This window comes from Sparus aurata, chromosome 19, assembly GCF_900880675.1.
Source record: "Sparus aurata chromosome 19, fSpaAur1.1, whole genome shotgun sequence".
Taxonomy (NCBI): domain Eukaryota; kingdom Metazoa; phylum Chordata; class Actinopteri; order Spariformes; family Sparidae; genus Sparus; species Sparus aurata.
The window spans coordinates 10499809-10517577 of NC_044205.1; the positions used below are offsets into that span (position 1 = coordinate 10499809).

The 17769-nt window shown below is 39.6% G+C and overlaps 1 protein-coding gene and 1 pseudogene across 2 annotated transcripts; both read left to right on the forward strand.

Moving 5' to 3' along the window:
* Nucleotides 1-1310: 1310 nt before the first annotated feature.
* LOC115569722 (leukocyte elastase inhibitor-like) lies at nucleotides 1311-16745 on the forward strand. Of its 2 annotated transcripts, XM_030397776.1 has the most exons (10): nucleotides 1311-2306; nucleotides 3960-4139; nucleotides 4833-4973; nucleotides 5119-5236; nucleotides 5393-5535; nucleotides 6431-6514; nucleotides 7332-7421; nucleotides 7503-7683; nucleotides 7957-8191; nucleotides 16211-16745. In XM_030397776.1, the coding sequence occupies exons 1-9, from the start codon at nucleotides 2097-2099 to the stop codon at nucleotides 8181-8183; spliced, it is 1374 nt and encodes a 457-aa protein (XP_030253636.1). In that variant the 5' UTR covers nucleotides 1311-2096; the 3' UTR covers nucleotides 8184-8191; nucleotides 16211-16745. The 2 variants fall into 2 exon arrangements, with proteins under 2 accessions (XP_030253636.1, XP_030253634.1); XM_030397774.1 differs by lacking the exon at nucleotides 16211-16745 and having other exon boundaries at nucleotides 7957-8869.
* LOC115569727 (leukocyte elastase inhibitor-like) lies at nucleotides 9309-16881 on the forward strand (annotated as a pseudogene).
* Nucleotides 16882-17769: the final 888 nt, after the last annotated feature.

Sequence of the window (17769 nt, forward strand, 5' to 3'; positions counted from 1 at the left end):
ACAAAAAAAGCACACCCATGAGATGCATAACTAAATCATGATGTGTGTGGGTGTGTCTTTCACCGATGAAATGATTTCGAGACACTTTCTCAAGCTGTGGCAAGACCTGAGTGAGACTTGGGTGTGTCAGAGTCTTTAATAACACAGAGGTCTCTCAAACAGAACACAAATCTTCCTTTAGCTGATTATTTCAGGCTCACTTGTGACTTGAAGAAGAGAAGAAGTGTCCATCTGTCTGTAAGTATCTGATTTTTCTTATTGTCACTTGATTTTGATGATTAGAGTGAAATGAAAAGATGACAGCCATCAGCTAGGCCTGATGTATCCCCTTTTCACCTGTTTTTTTTTATGCAGCAGTGGTTGAGTAGTGGTGGAAATTGTACTGAGTTTGGTGACATTTCACTTCTGTCAAAGGTTTCTAAATCAATTTCATTTTATCGTTGGGTGAACAAATTATCGCAAAGTTTCCAAAATGGGGATTTGTCCACACATATCCGTAGAGGGAGAGGGTTGTTTGAGGTCACAGCAGAGAAGAGCATTCTTGAGGTTTGGACAACCTGCTTCAATTTTAAAACCCAAGCTCTATTTGATAGTAGGCAAATTCAACCAACTAGCAAATATAGAGGCCTTAGGCTTGGGTTTTCTCAACCTCACTGAAACACTTGTGCAGGGGTTCAAGAATGCAGGAGAAGAAAAATTCTCACTTCGGTATCCTCACTTCTACCTAAAATGAAATGAAGAAGACAGATTCGTACAAATTTGTAAAATTTGTATATGTATGTATATATATATATATATATATATATATATACATATGTATACATATGTATATATATGTATATGTATATATGTATATGTATATGTATATGTATATATATGTATGTATGTATATATATATATATATGTATATGTATATATATGTATGTATGTATATATATATATGTATATATATGTATATGTATATATATGTATGTATATATATATATATGTATGTATGTATGTATGTATATATGTATGAATGTATGTGTGTATATATGTATGTATGTATGTATGTATGTATATATGTATATATATGTATGTATGAATGTATGTGTGTATATATGTATGTATGTATGTATGTATGTATATATGTATATATGTATGTATATATATATATGTATGTATATATATGTATGTATGTACATATATTTATATATATGTATATATGTATATATATATATATATATATATATATATATATATGTATAGACTATCAGCACTGTCACTGTGAAGTACACTTTCTGCAAAATGTCAGCATTAACACTGTTTTTTTAAAGTTCAGTTTTGTATCCTTGTACTCCACCACATGGGTACCCAGTATTCACAAAAAATACTTAAAGGACCTTTTATTTCTCCTCTCCTCCTAAAATGACCAATTGCAACTCCCTGGTAGCACAAAACACAAAGAAACTACTCCCATAGTATTATTATATCATGATGTACCAGAAGGAAATGGTAAGTACTATTAGTGCCAAATTCATATGGTGATATTACACTGTAAGAAAGTGAGCTGTACTATGAAGTGTTACTTTTTGATGCATGCTAAAGTAGTAACCGAGTCCAGCCAATTTTGAGAAAGCCTAGAAGCTATGCTATGCAGGGTCTTCCTCAAAGTAACAGCGAGACTCACAGGAAAATAATCCCTCTCAGTCATGAGTTACGATCCAATACAAGTGTGTGATGGTGTCCGTATGTATAAAGACCCTGCCCTCTGCCTGCATTTTCTTCTTTTACTCAGCTGTGTTCTGGACATTTCTGGGCTTCGGTGATTCTCAAAAGTTAGCTGATTGTTCAGTGTCCCCAGATAAAACACAGAAACTTTGAGTTGATTGCTCGCCAACCCAAATAAGTGAAATAAGAAATGACAGATAGTGCTCAAAAATCAACTTTGAATGGACAGCAACCAAGAAATCCTGCATAGTATGCCTTTCAGCCATGATAAATGAGGTTTTCATGTTTGCAGTCAATCAACGCAACTTTGAACCCTTTAATCTTAATGTTTCATGGCGAAAGTGACGCTTTTCAAATAAATGAATGTAACATACAGTTGGTGATTTATGTGCTTCCCCACTTTCTTTTTATCAGACAAAATGGCATCAACAACTGATCTACCCAAGGCCAACACATCCTTCTCTCTGGATTTGTTGAAAAAGTTGATCGAGGAGGACAAGACCGGAAATGTTTTTTACTCTCCTTTCAGCATCTCTTCAGCTCTGGCCATGGTGATGATGGGAGCTGGAGGAAACACAGCCAACCAGATGTCAGAGGTACCACATACACACACACACACACACACAGTCACACACTTGATCTGTTTCATCAACGTGATGCAATGTCATCACCAGTATATTGCGTCAGAATAACAAGAAACAGCCGTGGGTTCAGTTTTCTGTTCGTCATGTGCGCAGGTTTTGTGAAGTATTTCAGTGGAATACTTCACGGCCTGTCAGAGCGAGGTGTGGCAGGAGAAAGGGCTCACACCCACATTGATTACTCATACTGAGTCACATCGTAAGCAACAATGATGGGAAACTATTCTGCTCTGACTCTGATTACATGAAAAAGAAAAGTTAAATTCCATAACAGTTCAACTTTAGGGGCAAATACTGCACTTTTTATTTATTTGAAGCAGCTCATCCACCTTCAAGGTCAGTTCACCTTAAGCAAGGCTGCATGGGTAAAAGTTGTTGCTCACTTAAATCAGCAGGTTGCAAGCCGACTAAATTTCTGCATCTGCCCTCAGTTTTTTTGCTCTCTCTCGTTCTTGTCTCTACACTCGCTAACGTTGCGCACACAACCTCCGCACTCAGTCATGCCTTTCGAGTTTATAATTTATACTTTGGGTTAATATCAGATTAGGTTTACATGCTTTAGTGCTAAAAACCTAAACTCAATTAAAGCTAAGCGTTAAATTATGCAAAGGTGTGGCATGGTGATGTCACAAAGTCACTGAATTAAGGGACAATGGGACAATGTGTTTCAGGAACAGTGTGTTTTCTGTAGGACAGAGGAGCTTCTGTTGGTGCAGAGTTTGACCTTTTCATTAACTTTGAGATCTTTTACATTCATCATTAATTTACATACATAAAACACTGCGATGCTTAGGCCAGTCATTATACGTAGGTCTTGCATTATACTGGCAGAAACCCTAATGTGTGTCTGTCAGCTCACTGTGGGAGAGAGGAGAGAGAACACAGGTGGTCAATGGTGCAGAAAATTAGTATTTAATCAGTTTCCAAAACTTAGAGTCAGTATGTATTGAAAAATCATTCATTTTTGACAAGATACTCTCACCTGTTATCAATGAACCTGTTTACCGGGGGAACATGTTCAAAATGTTTTTTTTTTGTTTTTTTTAGCATTCCACAGCTTTCCCAGTCTTTTGTTACAATGCCCCAAATTCTTTGAAACACGTTGCTGCCATCAAATTCAGAATATGCATATAGTGTATTAGTGAAACCAGTGGGAATTGAAAAGTGTTGGCTTCACCTTCTGTGTTAAGTCTAATTTTGTTCCCAACACAAGCTAAGACACAGGACGTCAACGGTGCAACAGTTGCCTGTCGGACAAACTGAAGCCCTCGCAGTTATAGGTGTGGTAGTACATTTTTTGCCAAGTAGGCGTTGAGAGCCATATAATGGAACTTTACTTGCAAGTGCTTCTGAGTTTGTAGGTTCACATAATAGCACAATCTTGGCAAGGAGTCATCGGATGAGGTGAGGAGTACATGCTGGTACCTGCATGCCTTGGTGTGTGATTCAGCATGAAGCTGAGGATCAGTTACCATCCTCCAGCCAGTCACCAGAGGGTGCAGTTGCCTACATAAATCTGCCCTTACAAACACACTCATACACACACTCAAACAATGTTGAGCTTAACGGTGATTCTATTGATAGAAGAAACTACCATTTGTACCCCAGGTCCTCTGCTTCACTGAGAAAGAGCCACCAAAAGAGGCTGAAGAAGAACAGTCGCCGATGCAGATGCAGTCGCAGACACAGACGGGGTTGCAGGTGGCGATGCAGTCGCAGATGGAGACGCGGATGCAGATGCGAATGCGGATGCAGCAGTCATCCAGACTGCCAGGGTATCTTCGCAGGGTACTAACAAAGCCCAGATTAAAGAAATGTTGATTAACTAGTTGATGGGGTAATTTATGGAGGAAACCTTAGAGTTTAGTTCCAGAGTATTTCAAACATAGGTGACATTCACACTAGGCAATCTGTACCGTGCCCAAGCATATTTGACCCCCAAAGTCCAGTTTGCTTGACTAGTATGAGTGTTCACTTTCTTGGCCCTGGCATGGTTAGTTTTCAGTATCTTGCTGCATCACCAGAAACTTTAGATATTAGAAGTGTGCAGCAGATGTAAATTTCCTCATGAGCTATTTAATATTGTTTTGTTCTGTTTTTGCCTTTTTCCATAATCTTGGAAAAAGATGCTTGGGGTCACATAAAGAGAAATTAAACTCCTGAAAACTTGAGGATCATGGGGGGTCTTGCCAAAAGTACTTTTAATAACAATAAATAAAATAATGGAACCACAATCTATTTTATATATTTATAAATATGGCATTAATTTGGGATAAATGAAACATCGGGTTACCAATTTTCTCACTGTAAACTTAAAAGCTGCTGAAGATCTAATGTTCCCAATGGTGGCTACAGCGCAGTATGCAAAAGTGTAGCACGGAGCCTCAGTGTTAATAGTTTTTTGTTGTCATCATTTTTTAATGTAAGCTGACCACGAGATCCATAAAACATAACATGCTGGTCCCTCTTTTCTGGTTGCAGTGCCTGAAACCCCAGAATGGTCAAGATGATGTCCACGCTAAGTTTGCTAAACTGCTAAGTGATCTCAACAAGGCAGATGCACCGTATACCCTCAGTGTGGCCAACAGGCTGTATGGGGAGCAGTCCTACCAGTTTGTTAAGGTGTGTGTGTACGCACGTTCGCGTGTAAACCTTTTTGTGCTCAGTATTAGCCAAACATATGGCCACTAAAAAAGGGATTATTACATGTGAATTGCTACAAAGGGTTACAAAGAGCCCATTGAAAATGTGCTGTTTATCATTCCAGGACTTCTTGGCAGAAACCAAAAAGCACTACAGCGCTGAGCTGGAGTCTGTTGACTTCAAAACCAATGCTGAGGAGGCCAGGGTCAACATCAACAGCTGGGTGGAGAAGCAGACGCAAGGTAGATCTCACATTAACACACACTCATAAGTACATTAAATAGATGAAGTCGAGGAAGCTTAATTTAGGGTCCGTAGCCACGCCTTCTGCGATTTTTTGATGAAAACGTTGCTAAGGCCTGTTGATGATAGTGGTTTTGCTCAATACTGTTCACCAGATAAAATCAAGGACTTGTTGGTCGAGGGTGTTGTGGATGATGCGACCAAGATGGTACTCGTCAATGCCATCTACTTCAAAGGCAACTGGGACAAACAGTTCAAGGAGGAAGACACGTATGATGCTCAGTTTAAACTGAACAAGGTAACACAGCACAAAGACAGCACTTAGTGGAGAATCACAGGAACGAAAGCGGCATTCTGGGTTTATGAAATGATTTTGACTGATGGTGCACAGTTTACATGAGGTCTGTTAGCTGGCACTCTGATAGCAGACCTGTTGATTCAGCTAGATGTGAATTAACAGCTTTAAAGTGATACTTGTCATTATGATGTATCATGTTGCAGCTTCACAGCATCATTTAGAAAATAAAACCACTGGTGTGAAAACTGCACCAAACTTGGAAATCCCACTTTGTATGAGGACAATTATCCTTAGGAGTCCAACTACAACAGCGCCTTGCACCTTACTTTGTATCCTGATTATCTGCCGTTTACATAGCAAATGCTGAAACAGTGACCACCCAGTGTGTTTTTGGAGAGGGCCTAACACTAAATGTTGAGGGGAGGTCACTGGTTTTCTTTAAACCCTTTATGGGATTTTGACTGAGCATGAACCCACATACTCCCTGACTGTTTGCACACTTGATCCCAGAACATTACTGAATGATCCTGTGAGGAAACAGATTTGCATGTGTCAAACATCAAGCTTCTGTCACAATAATAAAATGTGTTTAATTGTTCCCTATAGACAGAGGTATTCTGATTTAAGGTTCGGTGTATAGGATTTACTGGAACCCAGTGGCCTCGCCAACTGCTTCTGGGGTTCAGGTGATAATGTAGGAACTATAACCCAATTGTTAGAGTTGTATTATTCAAATAGATCCTCCTAAATCCAACACACTGGACCATTAGTTCAGGTCAGAACTATGATGTATATTCTACGTCATAAGTTTGACAAATGGTGACAAAATTAATCAAAAAGCCAAGCATGCATTAGAGTTTCAGGAAGTGTAAGTTCTGTTTGCTGTTGTCTTTAGAATGACACAAAGCCGGTGAAGATGATGAAACAGAAAAGTGAATATCGTCTCTTGAAGATTGATGATCCTGAGGTCAACTGTAAGGTATGTCCATGCCTGCCATTCAATTTGATATTTCAATACTTTGTGGACTAGGGGTGTGCCAAAATATTGATACTACGATATATCGCGATATTTTGTCTTGAGGTACGTTATCGATACACTGGTGCCAAATATCGATATTTAAAAATGAAAAAAAAAAAATAAAACATTTTTTTTTTTTTTGGCCCACCACCACCACCCCTTTTCGGAGGACAGCTTTATCTTTATTCAAACATAGGTATACAACCAAATAAATTAAAAAAAATGGTTTAAGTAGCTCTGAAACCCACACATATAGATATTTAATGATAGTTGTAGTCAGTGTGTGTGTTAAGAAGAGACACTGTGCAATATACTCTTTGTTTACTTGGCTGTCATTCATGTGAAATTTATTGACAATGTTTTGTAATTGCTGTGAAATGGATTCAGTGCAGTCAATAAATTCTGAATTTCTTCAGTGACACAGATACCGTGATGTATCGTGGATGAAATTCCTTGCAATATATCGATTATCGCAGAATCGCTGTATCGTGATATTATCGTTATCGTGGGCAAAATATTGTGATAGTATCGTATCGCGAGGTACCTGTCGATACCCAGCCCTTTTGTGGACAGGTTTGAATGAAAAATGGTGAACAAATATATCAAGGAACTACTAGCTACTTTTTGTAAGGGGTAAAACCATCAGGCTTATGGTTTTTAAGATAATATCCCAAAGCTGCAACTATTAAACTCATGGAGGCAGAGACTTTATTTGGATGAAGGCTGAAGAATTACTTTTTAAATAAAATAATATTAAAAACAGAATGTTTCTGGACAGATCCTAGAGATGCCCTACAAAGGGAACGACCTCAGCATGCTCATCTTCCTGCCTAACGAGATAGAGGATGACACCACAGGCCTGGAGAAGGTAGGACAAATATACACACACAGTAAACAAATGCACAGTCTTTAAGAGTCAGACTAACAAATGAAATTGTATCCACACTAGCTGGAGAAGGCGTTAACCTATGAGAAATTTAACGGGTGGACGAATCCAGACATGATGACGAAAGATGAGGTGAATGTGAGCCTGCCTCGATTCAAGATGGAGGAGACGTACGACCTGAACGATGTCCTGATCAGCATGGGCATGGTGGATGCTTTTGATGTCGGAATGAGTGACTTCTCTGGTGAGACATGCCATAAGTTTATGCTGAATAATTATTTCAAGAGCAGAACAAGACGATTAAGAGACCTCGCTAACCTTACAGAGATTCAAACATCACCTGTTGACAATCTAAGAATAGATTAGAGAAGTGCTGTGAAAAGACATTCAGATGAAAACATTATCACCAGGACTGCCAGGAAGGCAAAAATGAAAGCAGTCAGACCTCCAAAATATCCCCAAAAGGTTTTTAATCTGCATGGATAAGCAACAGACTCTCTCTCCTCTCTGGTGACAGGCATGTCTTCTGCCAGCGACCTCTTCCTGTCAAAAGTCGTCCACAAGGCCTTCGTGGAGGTCAACGAGGAGGGAACTGAGGCTGCTGCTGCCACTGGTGCCATCGTGACCGAGCGCTCTGCAAAGATTACCGAAACATTCATCGCGGACCACCCCTTCCTCTTCTTCATCCGACATAACGACTCCAAGAGCATTCTCTTTGCTGGACGATTCTGCTCCCCCGAGTGAGCAAAAACATGGACAGATTATGAGACAATAGGCCTCAGGGCACAGACATGTAAAAAGTCCCCAACAGAAACCCCCTACATAACATTACATTTTCTATTTAATTGTCGTTTTCACAGTGGGGTTCAATCTTGTTCAAATCTTTAGCATAAATGCATAATTCTGTCTTCATACTTTATACATTCCCACATACATCTGTATCTACACAGTGATCGCAATTGTTTCCCTCAGTCTGTTTATGTAGTGGTGTTTGTGCTCAAACCCAAATTTGATTCAAAATTCAACAAATTTCTTGCCGGTCATGAATAAGTATGTGTTTTCCTGTATTTGACTCAAAATGTTGTGTTACCTCTATCTTTTGGCCATCTCAGTGTTGTATGATTCAAAATGATTTCCTCTTTATCCGGAAAGACTGTTTAAATCTGTCATTGATACTGAGTAAAAAAAGACAGAATAGAATAGTATTGAATAGAAGCACCATAGCTTCCTCCAAACCTGTGTGACATTACATCATGGAGCCCACAGTATTTTAGTATCACCATTCTAAGCGCAATTATCTGTACTGTAATTACATTATATGCACACAAAAAACAGTATGAAGACAAACGAGTTCAGAGTTTACTACTGCCACTGAATGCAAACTATGTTCTTTGCCTTGACAAACTGAATAAAGAGTGAGGTACAAATCAGTGTCATGTCTTATTGCTGTTTCATTTATATAAATAATCTCCAGTTAAATATACAGGCCCACTTCAGCACCTCATATCTGCAATGCATATGTGTCTACTTTAATTAACCGATGTGTTGAGACCAGACCCATAGGAGACTTTATTAAGATGATGATGTACACTTAAAATGCAAAATGACAACCTGGCATGTACCTGGGATACCGTTTCCACTTCACTGCATTGTAAGTCTTTTAAAATGAAGTGCTGTTTTCATTTTCATTTTCAAATTTAAAGCCATTGCAGCGCACAGTGGATGCTGGCAGTACGGGCGCGAGTGCTGTTCAACCAGTTGAAGCAGTTGGATGTGTCTTTAACTGTCTAAAATTACAGCGAACTTTTCTCATAGTGCGATAAGACCTACGTGGGCGGGGGGGTGTCAGTCTTTAAAAAGGAGGTTGCTCAAACAGAGCAGCAGCCTTCCTTCTGCTGATGAATTCAGGATCACTTGTGACTTGAAGAAGAGTTTCTGTCTCTCAGTAAGTACTGTTACTTGATAATTGATTTTGATGGTGGTGGTGTGAAAAGATTCTTAATATGCAACTTGCAGCTTTGATTCTTCCCCTTTTCACTTTGTTTCCAGTGGCAGCATGTGGTCAACCAATGATGGACATTGTATTGAGTCTGGAGATATTTCACTTTAGTTTAAATCTGAATCAGTTTTGATTTGTGGGTGAAATGACATTGAAGGAAAAATTGTTTTCTCCAATACGAGCTGCTCTGGGGAGGGAACACGTTACAGCAATGTGTCCCTTTTAGCAGTGAAAAAATAGTAACATATTACTGAATTGGTTTTAGTTTAAGAACTTGTTACCCCTCAACCCAACCAGCAGCGATTTCTTACGCAATATCAAATATGTATATACAACATAAGCTCTCTAGAGAGTTGCATGTGAGGAGACTAATTTTGTCCGTACTGTTGTGCTGAAGGTCTCCCATTCAGCAGCTCTGTAATCCAGCCTTGAATTGCAGTGTCTTATTGGAGACTTTGTAAGAATAAACCCATGATGATAAATCCAATGCTGAATGTCTTCTATGATTATTCATCCATTTTTCATGTTGTTATTGCTGTTTTTGTCTGCGAGATGGAGTTTGACTTATTCATACATCACATAATCAGTATGTCTTGTCTATCATGTGGTAAAAAATGTACTGTAATCCTTTTTGTATTAGACAAAATGGCAACATCAACCCTGCAATCTGAGGCAACCTTCACTCTGGCTTTGTTCAAAAAGCTTTACTTTGTTATTGCCAATAAAGTTAGGGTCGGTGAGCAGGTCGTTTTAAAAGATATTTTGAAATAGCCCTGCTCAGTCAGTTCAATGTTTGCCAAACTACAGACTGAATCATAAGCGTTTAGAAATGGTCTTAATATATTGTCCGTCATGTATTAATATTTAGAGACAATCAGTGTAATATAGTGTAAAAAAATAAATAAAACAGTAAGTTATAATAAGTGCTCTGCCCTCCCTTCTTTACAGGCACAATGGCATCACCAACCCCTCTATCCAAGGCCAACACCACCTTCGCTCTGGCTTTGCTCAAAAAGCTGAGTGAGGACAACAAGACTGGCAATGTCTTCTACTCTCCTTTCAGCATCTCTTCAGCCCTGGCTATGGTGATGCTGGGGGCCAGAGGCAACACAGCTGCACAGATGTCAGAGGTACAGAAGACCAAAATGTGTTTTGGACCAAAACTGTTTACACAGTTTTAATATACTCCCAAATGTCATGGCCAGCCAGTTCATCGGGTACATCTTTGGATTGGAATTTTGACTTTAGAATGAAAAGAAACAGGCATTGGGCCCGAAATGGTATAACTTGGAAATTAATGAAATAAATGATATATTCTATTCATCTATCTATTCATCTATCCATTCATCCACCCACCTACCTATGTGCTCATATTGAGGTCTGTGGATTAACCGGGTCATGATTTATGAAAAGAGACATTCCATGCCAAGAGACAGATTGGTATGTAGATCCATTGAGGTTGAGAGAAGACATCTCAGTGTCTCAGTGTCTCTCCAAAACTCTGTAACTCACACCAAAACACTCAGATAGATGAGAAGCACTCCAGGTAAGAGGAAAAATATTGATTTTTGATTTTCAATCAACTGTGTCCTCTAAGGCATATTTCTTTCTGTCACGTCATGTGATGTTGATGCAGCAACAATTGCCTTCTAGCCAGATGTGAAGATGGAGGCTTCACAGTTTGGATAAGTATGGTGGTAAATGTCTTGATGTTGCCAAGCCTTTCAAGGGCATTTTACTTGTGAGTGATTCTGAATTGGTGCTTATCAAAACAATGTAATCCTGCCTGAGAGTCATCAGTTGCATTGAGGTAAACATGTGGGTGCATGCATTCCTTAACAGTGAACCGATTCATAATAGAAACTGCCGTTTGCTACCCCCGGGTCCTCTGCTTCACCAAAAAAGAGCAACCGACAGAAGGACAGTCACAATATCCGAAAATTTTTAGCCATGAAGTTGCAAAAAGTGTTCATTTTCTATTAATAGTTGCCTCAACAGGAGGTTTGCTTGGAGAAGCAGGGTTAATGATGCGTTTTGGTGTCTATTATCTTAAGCACAGGCAAGCTCAGTTTGATTTTATAATACGTATGTCTTTTCTTGTTTGTTTGCAGTGCCTGAAACTCTCGAACAGTCAAGATGATGTCCACGCTAAGTTTGCCAAACTGCTGAGCGATCTCAACAAGGCGGACACTCTGTATACCCTCAGTGTGGCCAACAGGCTGTATGGGGAGCAGTCCTACCAGTTTGTTAAGGTGTGTGTGAGTGTGTGAACCTGTTGTGCTCAGTGTGAGTAAATTAACTAGTGAGGCACACACAGTGAACTGCAGCATAGTAGTTCAGCTACCATATCTAAAAGAAATGTTGTGAAAAATCGAGTTCTTAACAAAGACTCGGTTGGATGCCTTACACAACTTTCACAAATTCTTCACAGGCTTGAACAGGCAACTGAGGGAGATGGGGAGCATCTTGCTTTTCACTAGAGATGCACCGATCGATCGGCAACCGATCGCAATCAGCCGATAATGCCCCTATCGGTTTTGATCGGAGTTCTCAAAACAGATCACATCAGGCCGATCAGATGACGTTTAAGTATAAAGAAAGTGCATTAACTGCATGCAGGGAGGGAATTTCATGGCCGCCGTTGCCCCACACTTTGGCCTTGATGCCCCGTGAAAAAAAAAACTCATCATACAGCCACAGTGGCCTCTGTGCCCCTGGCCCGGTCAGCGTAGCGGGCTTGCCTTTAATTACAGCCACCCGAGTGCACAGTAGTCACACACAGTAACTTCAGTGAGTCCGCGGTTCGCGCAGGTGGAGTCTCATCATCACGATGATCTCACGTGAAAGACTCTCAAACAGCAGCAGCGTCTCAAAACAGAAGAACGAAACTTACAGCATAGAGAGCGAGCGCAGCCGGTTTTGACATGACACGTAACTGACTTATGTGAACTGATTTAGTCCGGTAAAGTTGGAAATATATTCAAAGATTCGAACTTCCCGGATCAATAACTCATAAGGCAAACCTTGTTAAAACACAAACGACGGCTCTTTTCTACCGTACTACGATAGACAACGAGCTACAACCGTATGTTAACCAAAACGAGCGTCTGGACATTAACTCTGGTCTGTATGGTCAGCCGTCTGTGAGACGAGGGCGCAGGGACCGTCTACAAAGTGCAACACTGAAAAGAGAAACTACAAAAAATTCAATAACTTCACTATTATTCAGAGTGTAGTGTCACCAAAATCACTCCACACATCAGTGTTCTCCTGATGGTTATTCTACAATTTTTTGTTTAGAAAAAATGTGCTTTGCCATAATTTTGGGGAATTTCTATTGGGAGAAATATTCAATAACATTAATATTCAGTGAGGTGTCACAAAAATCACTTCACCCTAACCCTACTTAACAAAAACTACTTTCTAATGTAACTTTAACTTGATTTTGGTATAAAACATTTTTTTAATACACAATCCATGTCTTATTACAAATTAGGATGTTATGGTATCAGTCTGAAAGGTAAATCAACACATTTTACTCAGTGGCCTTTGTGCCCCGTCATGTGGCCTTGGTGCCCCTGAAAAAAAAACTGAAGCCAAATGGACTTGCCCCTAAAATGACAAAATGCCCACCCTGACTGACTGCATTCCCACTAGTAAGCTACAGTTACTCTATGTAAGCTGAGTCCAAGTTGTCTCTAAGAGTCTCTAGAGTGTGAAATATTGCACATTGCCTCAGCCTGCAATAAAACGGTGGTCACTTCATGATACTTTCTCATCTCCTAATTTTTATACTTAATAATACAATGTCAATGTTGTGTAAGAAGAATCATTAATTAAATATATGAAAGTTATACAAGACAATAATATAGAAGAATTTATGGATTTGACGCTGTGATCGGTGATCGGCAATATCGGGATCGGCAGATACTGCTTTCGGTGATCGGTGATCGGCCCCAAAAATCCTGATCGGTGCATCTCTACTTTTTACCTCGTGTTTGCCAGCAAAAAAGGGATTATTACATGTGAATTGCTACAAAGGGTTACAAAGAGCCCATTGAAAATGTGCTGTTTATCATTCCAGGATTTCTTTGCAGAAACCAAAAAGCACTACAGCGCTGAGCTGGAGTCTGTTGACTTCAAAACCAATGCTGAGGAGGCCAGGGTCAACATCAACAGCTGGGTGGAGAAGCAGACGCAAGGTAGATCTCACATTAACACACTCTCATAAGTACATAGATGAAGCCGAGGGAGCTTAATTTAGGGTCTGTAGCCACGCCTTCTGCATCCTATGAAAAAACTGCATCAGTGGAGAGAGTGAGTCTCAATTTTAGCTAATCCTTAAGAACTTCCATCTTCCAACTTCTATTTTAAAATGTCTCTTTCTCTGACAGTGTTTCATTGTTTTGCATTTGTTTATGTTCTATGTTTAATTTCTATCTTACATCAGGCAACTACAGTTTGAGGGATAATAAGAAAACACATTTTCCTGATTTTTTTTATGAAAACGTTGCTAAGGCCTGTTGATGATGGTGGTTTTGCTGGATACTGTTCACCAGATAAAATCAAGGACTTGTTGGTCGAGGGTGTTCTGGATGACACGACCAAGATGGTACTCGTCAATGCCATCTACTTCAAAGGCAACTGGGACAAACAGTTCAAGGAGGAAGACACGTATGATGCTCAGTTTAAACTGAACAAGGTAACACAGCACAAAGACAGCACTGAGTGGAGAATCACAGGAATGAAAGCGGCATTCTGGGTTTATGAAATGATTTTGCCTGAGGGTGCACAGTTCACATGAGGTCTGTTAGCTGCCACTCTGATAGCAGACCTGTTGATTCAGCTAGATGTGAATTAACAGCTTTAAAGTGATACTTGTCATTATGATGTATCATGTTGCAGCTTCACAGCATCATGTAGAAAATAAAACCACTGGTGTGAAAACTGCACCAAACTTGGAAATCCCACTTAGTATGAGGACAGTTATCCTTAAGAGTCCAACTACAACAGCGCCTCGCACCTTACTTTGCATCCTGATTATCTGCCGTTTACATAGCATTGGAGCTGGTCACAGCCTTCACACCCATAATGTTCACTGTTGCTGTTTACTTGTAACCCAACATGAAGCAGCTTAAGTTGAGTCAGTGCAGTGACCATCCAGTGTGTTTTTGGAGAGGGCCTAACACTAAATGTTGAGGGGAGGTCACTGGTTTTCTTTAAACCCTTCATGGGATTTGTTGACTGAGCATGAACCCACATACTCCCTGACTGTTTGCACACTTGATCCCAGAACATTACTGAATGATCCTGTGAGGAAACAGATTTGCATGTGACAGACTTCAGGCATCTGTCACAGTAATAAAAGGGTGATTAAGCAAGAATTGAAACCCAACTGAGAGAGTTGTATTATTCAAATAGATCCTCCTAAATCCAACACACTGGACCATTAGTTCAGGTCAGAACTATGATGTATATTCTACGTCATAAGTTTGACAAATGGTGACATAATGAGTAAAAAAGCCAAGCATGCATTAGAGTTTCAGGAAGTGTACGTTCTGTTTGCTGTTGTCTTTAGAATGACACAAAGCCGGTGAAGATGATGAGCCAGAAAAGTGAATATCGTCTCTTGAAGATTGATGATCCTGAGGTCAACTGTAAGGTATGTCCATGTTTTTTCAACTGTATAGTTTTGTCCATGTTTGTCTGCAATTTGAAATTTCAATATTTTGTGGAGCGGTTTAAATTAAAAATGGTGGACAAATGTATCGAGGTTAAACCATCAGGCTTATGGTCCCAAAAGCTGCAGCTATTAAACTCATGAAGGCTGAATAATTACTTTTTAAATGAAATGAAGACACAAACAGAATGTTCCTGGACAGATCCTAGAGATGCCCTACAAAGGGAACGACCTCAGCATGCTCATCTTCCTGCCTAACGAGATAGAGGATGACACCACAGGCCTGGAGAAGGTGGGACAAATACACACACACAGTAAACAAATGCACAATCTTCAAAAGTCAGACTAATAATTGAAATTGTATCCACACTAGCTGGAGAAGGTGCTGACCTATGAGAAATTTAACGAGTGGACGAATCCAGACATGATGACGAAAGATGAGGTGGAATGTGAGCCTGCCGCGATTCAAGATGGAGGAGAAGTATGACCTGAACGATGTCCTGATCTGCATGGGCATGGTGGATGCTTTTAATGTCGGAATGAGTGACTTCTCTGGTGAGACATGCCATAAGTTTATGCTGAATAATTATTTCAAGAGCAGAACGAGATGATTAAGAGACCTCGCTTACCTTACAGAAATTCAAACATCACCTGTTGACAATCTAAGAATAGTTTAGAGAAGTGCAGAGAAAAGATATTCAGATGAAAATATTATCACCAGGACTGCCAGGGAGACAAAAATGAAAGCAATCAGACCTCCAAAGTATATACAAATATATATAATAAAAAGGTTTTTAGTGTGCATGGATAAGCAACAGACTCTCTCTCCTCTCTGGTGACAGGCATGTCTCCTGCCAGCGACCTCTTCCTGTCAAAAGTCGTCCACAAGTCTTTCGTGGAGGTCAACGAGGAGGGAACTGAGGCTGCTGCTGCCACTGGTTTCGTCGTTACCTTGCAGTGTTTCAGGTTTACTCCCACCTTCAAAGCAGACCACCCCTTCCTCTTCTTCATTCGACATAACAACTCCAAGAGCATTCTCTTTGCTGGACGATTCTGCTCCCCTGAGTGAGCGAAACTGTACGTCCTGTAGACATGGACAGATTATGAGACAATAGGCCTCAGGGCACAGACATGTAAAAAGTCCCCAACATAAGCCCCCTACATAACATTACATTTTCGGGTTAATTTTCTTTTTTAAAGTGGGGTTGAATCTTGCTCAAATCTTTTGCATAATTCTGTCTTCATACTTTATACATTCCCACATTCATCTGTCACTACACAGTGATCGCAATTGTTTCCCTCAGTCTGTTTATTGCAGTGGTGTTTGTGCTCAAACCCAAATTTGATTCAAAATTCAACAAATTTCTTGCCGGTCACGAATAAGTATGTGTTTTCCTGTATTTGACTCAAAATGTTGTGTAACCTCTATCTTTTGGCCATCTCAGTGTTGTATGATTCAAAATGATTTCCTCTTTATCCGGAAAGACTGTTCAAATCTGTCATTGATACTGAGTAAAAAAAGACAGAATAGAATAGTATTGAATAGAAGCACCACAGCTTCTTCCAAACCTGTGTGACATTACATCATGGAGCCCACAGTATTTTAGTATCACCATTCTAAGTGCAATTATCTGTACTGTAATTACATTATATGCACACAAAAAACGGAATGAAGACAAATGAGTTCAGAGTTTACTACTGCCACTGAATGCAAACTATGTTCTTTGCCTTGACAAACTGAATAAAGAGTGAGGTACAAATCAGTGTCATGTCTTATTGCTGTTTCATTTATATAAATAATCTCCAGTTAAATATACAGGCCCAATTCAGCACCTCATATGTGCAATGATTATGTGCCTACTTTAATTAACTGGTGTGTTGAGACTTTATTAAGATGATAATGTACACTTAAAATGAAAAATGACAACCTGGGGATAAAACAACAGCTGTGTAGTATGTTCAGGTGCAGGGTCAGCAACTCATTAAGGGGACAGAGTGCTATGACTGTGTTGTGTGTGCATGTAGAGACAGCAACATGACCCAAGAGAATCATTACCAACATCATGTATAGTTTCTTGTAATAACTTTTAGAATATTACAATAATATCATTAAAAATGAATGCTGAGAAATACACTCTTGTTTTTTTGAATCACTGTACTGTTGCGATAGAGAATAAGAAAGCTAGATTCATATTTCTAATGGAATAAAAGCCTCATCAAGACAAATAATGTTTGTCATGTTCAGAACAATGTACAATTGAATTTAACAAAACTGAAACTTGCAGGTTACAGTAAAATGGCTTAAATTGCTCTTGTCAAAACAAGTGAGTGATTCATAATTGTATGTTCATGTTGTCTCCAGATGGCCCCCCACTTCCTCCTTTATAGCCGCTATAATTACTACAGCCATTAGAGGTCCCCACCTAAAAAGATAATAATGAATATGGGTCGCGATGACCTGCTTTCACAGTCAACCTGTTTGTTTTTGTATTTTTAGATGAGGATGTGCTTTTTTCTGAAGACTGGTCCCTCACATACACATCTGGTGGAACATGACATCAATGTTGGTGATGCAGCACAGATACAGCAGTCCTTCTGTCAAACCTCCCTCTGAGAAACGAGAACAGATGGAGGTTAAATGAATGTTGGAA

Coding starts and splice junctions, on each gene's coding strand:
- LOC115569722 (XM_030397776.1), top strand. CDS start 2,097: ATGTGCTTCCCCACTTTCTTTTTATCAGACAAAATGGCATCAACAACT. Junction 5,237..5,392: donor GGTGGAGAAGCAGACGCAAG/GTAGATCTCACA, acceptor ACTGTTCACCAG/ATAAAATCAAGGACTTGTTG. Junction 7,684..7,956: donor CGGAATGAGTGACTTCTCTG/GTGAGACATGCC, acceptor CTCTGGTGACAG/GCATGTCTTCTGCCAGCGAC.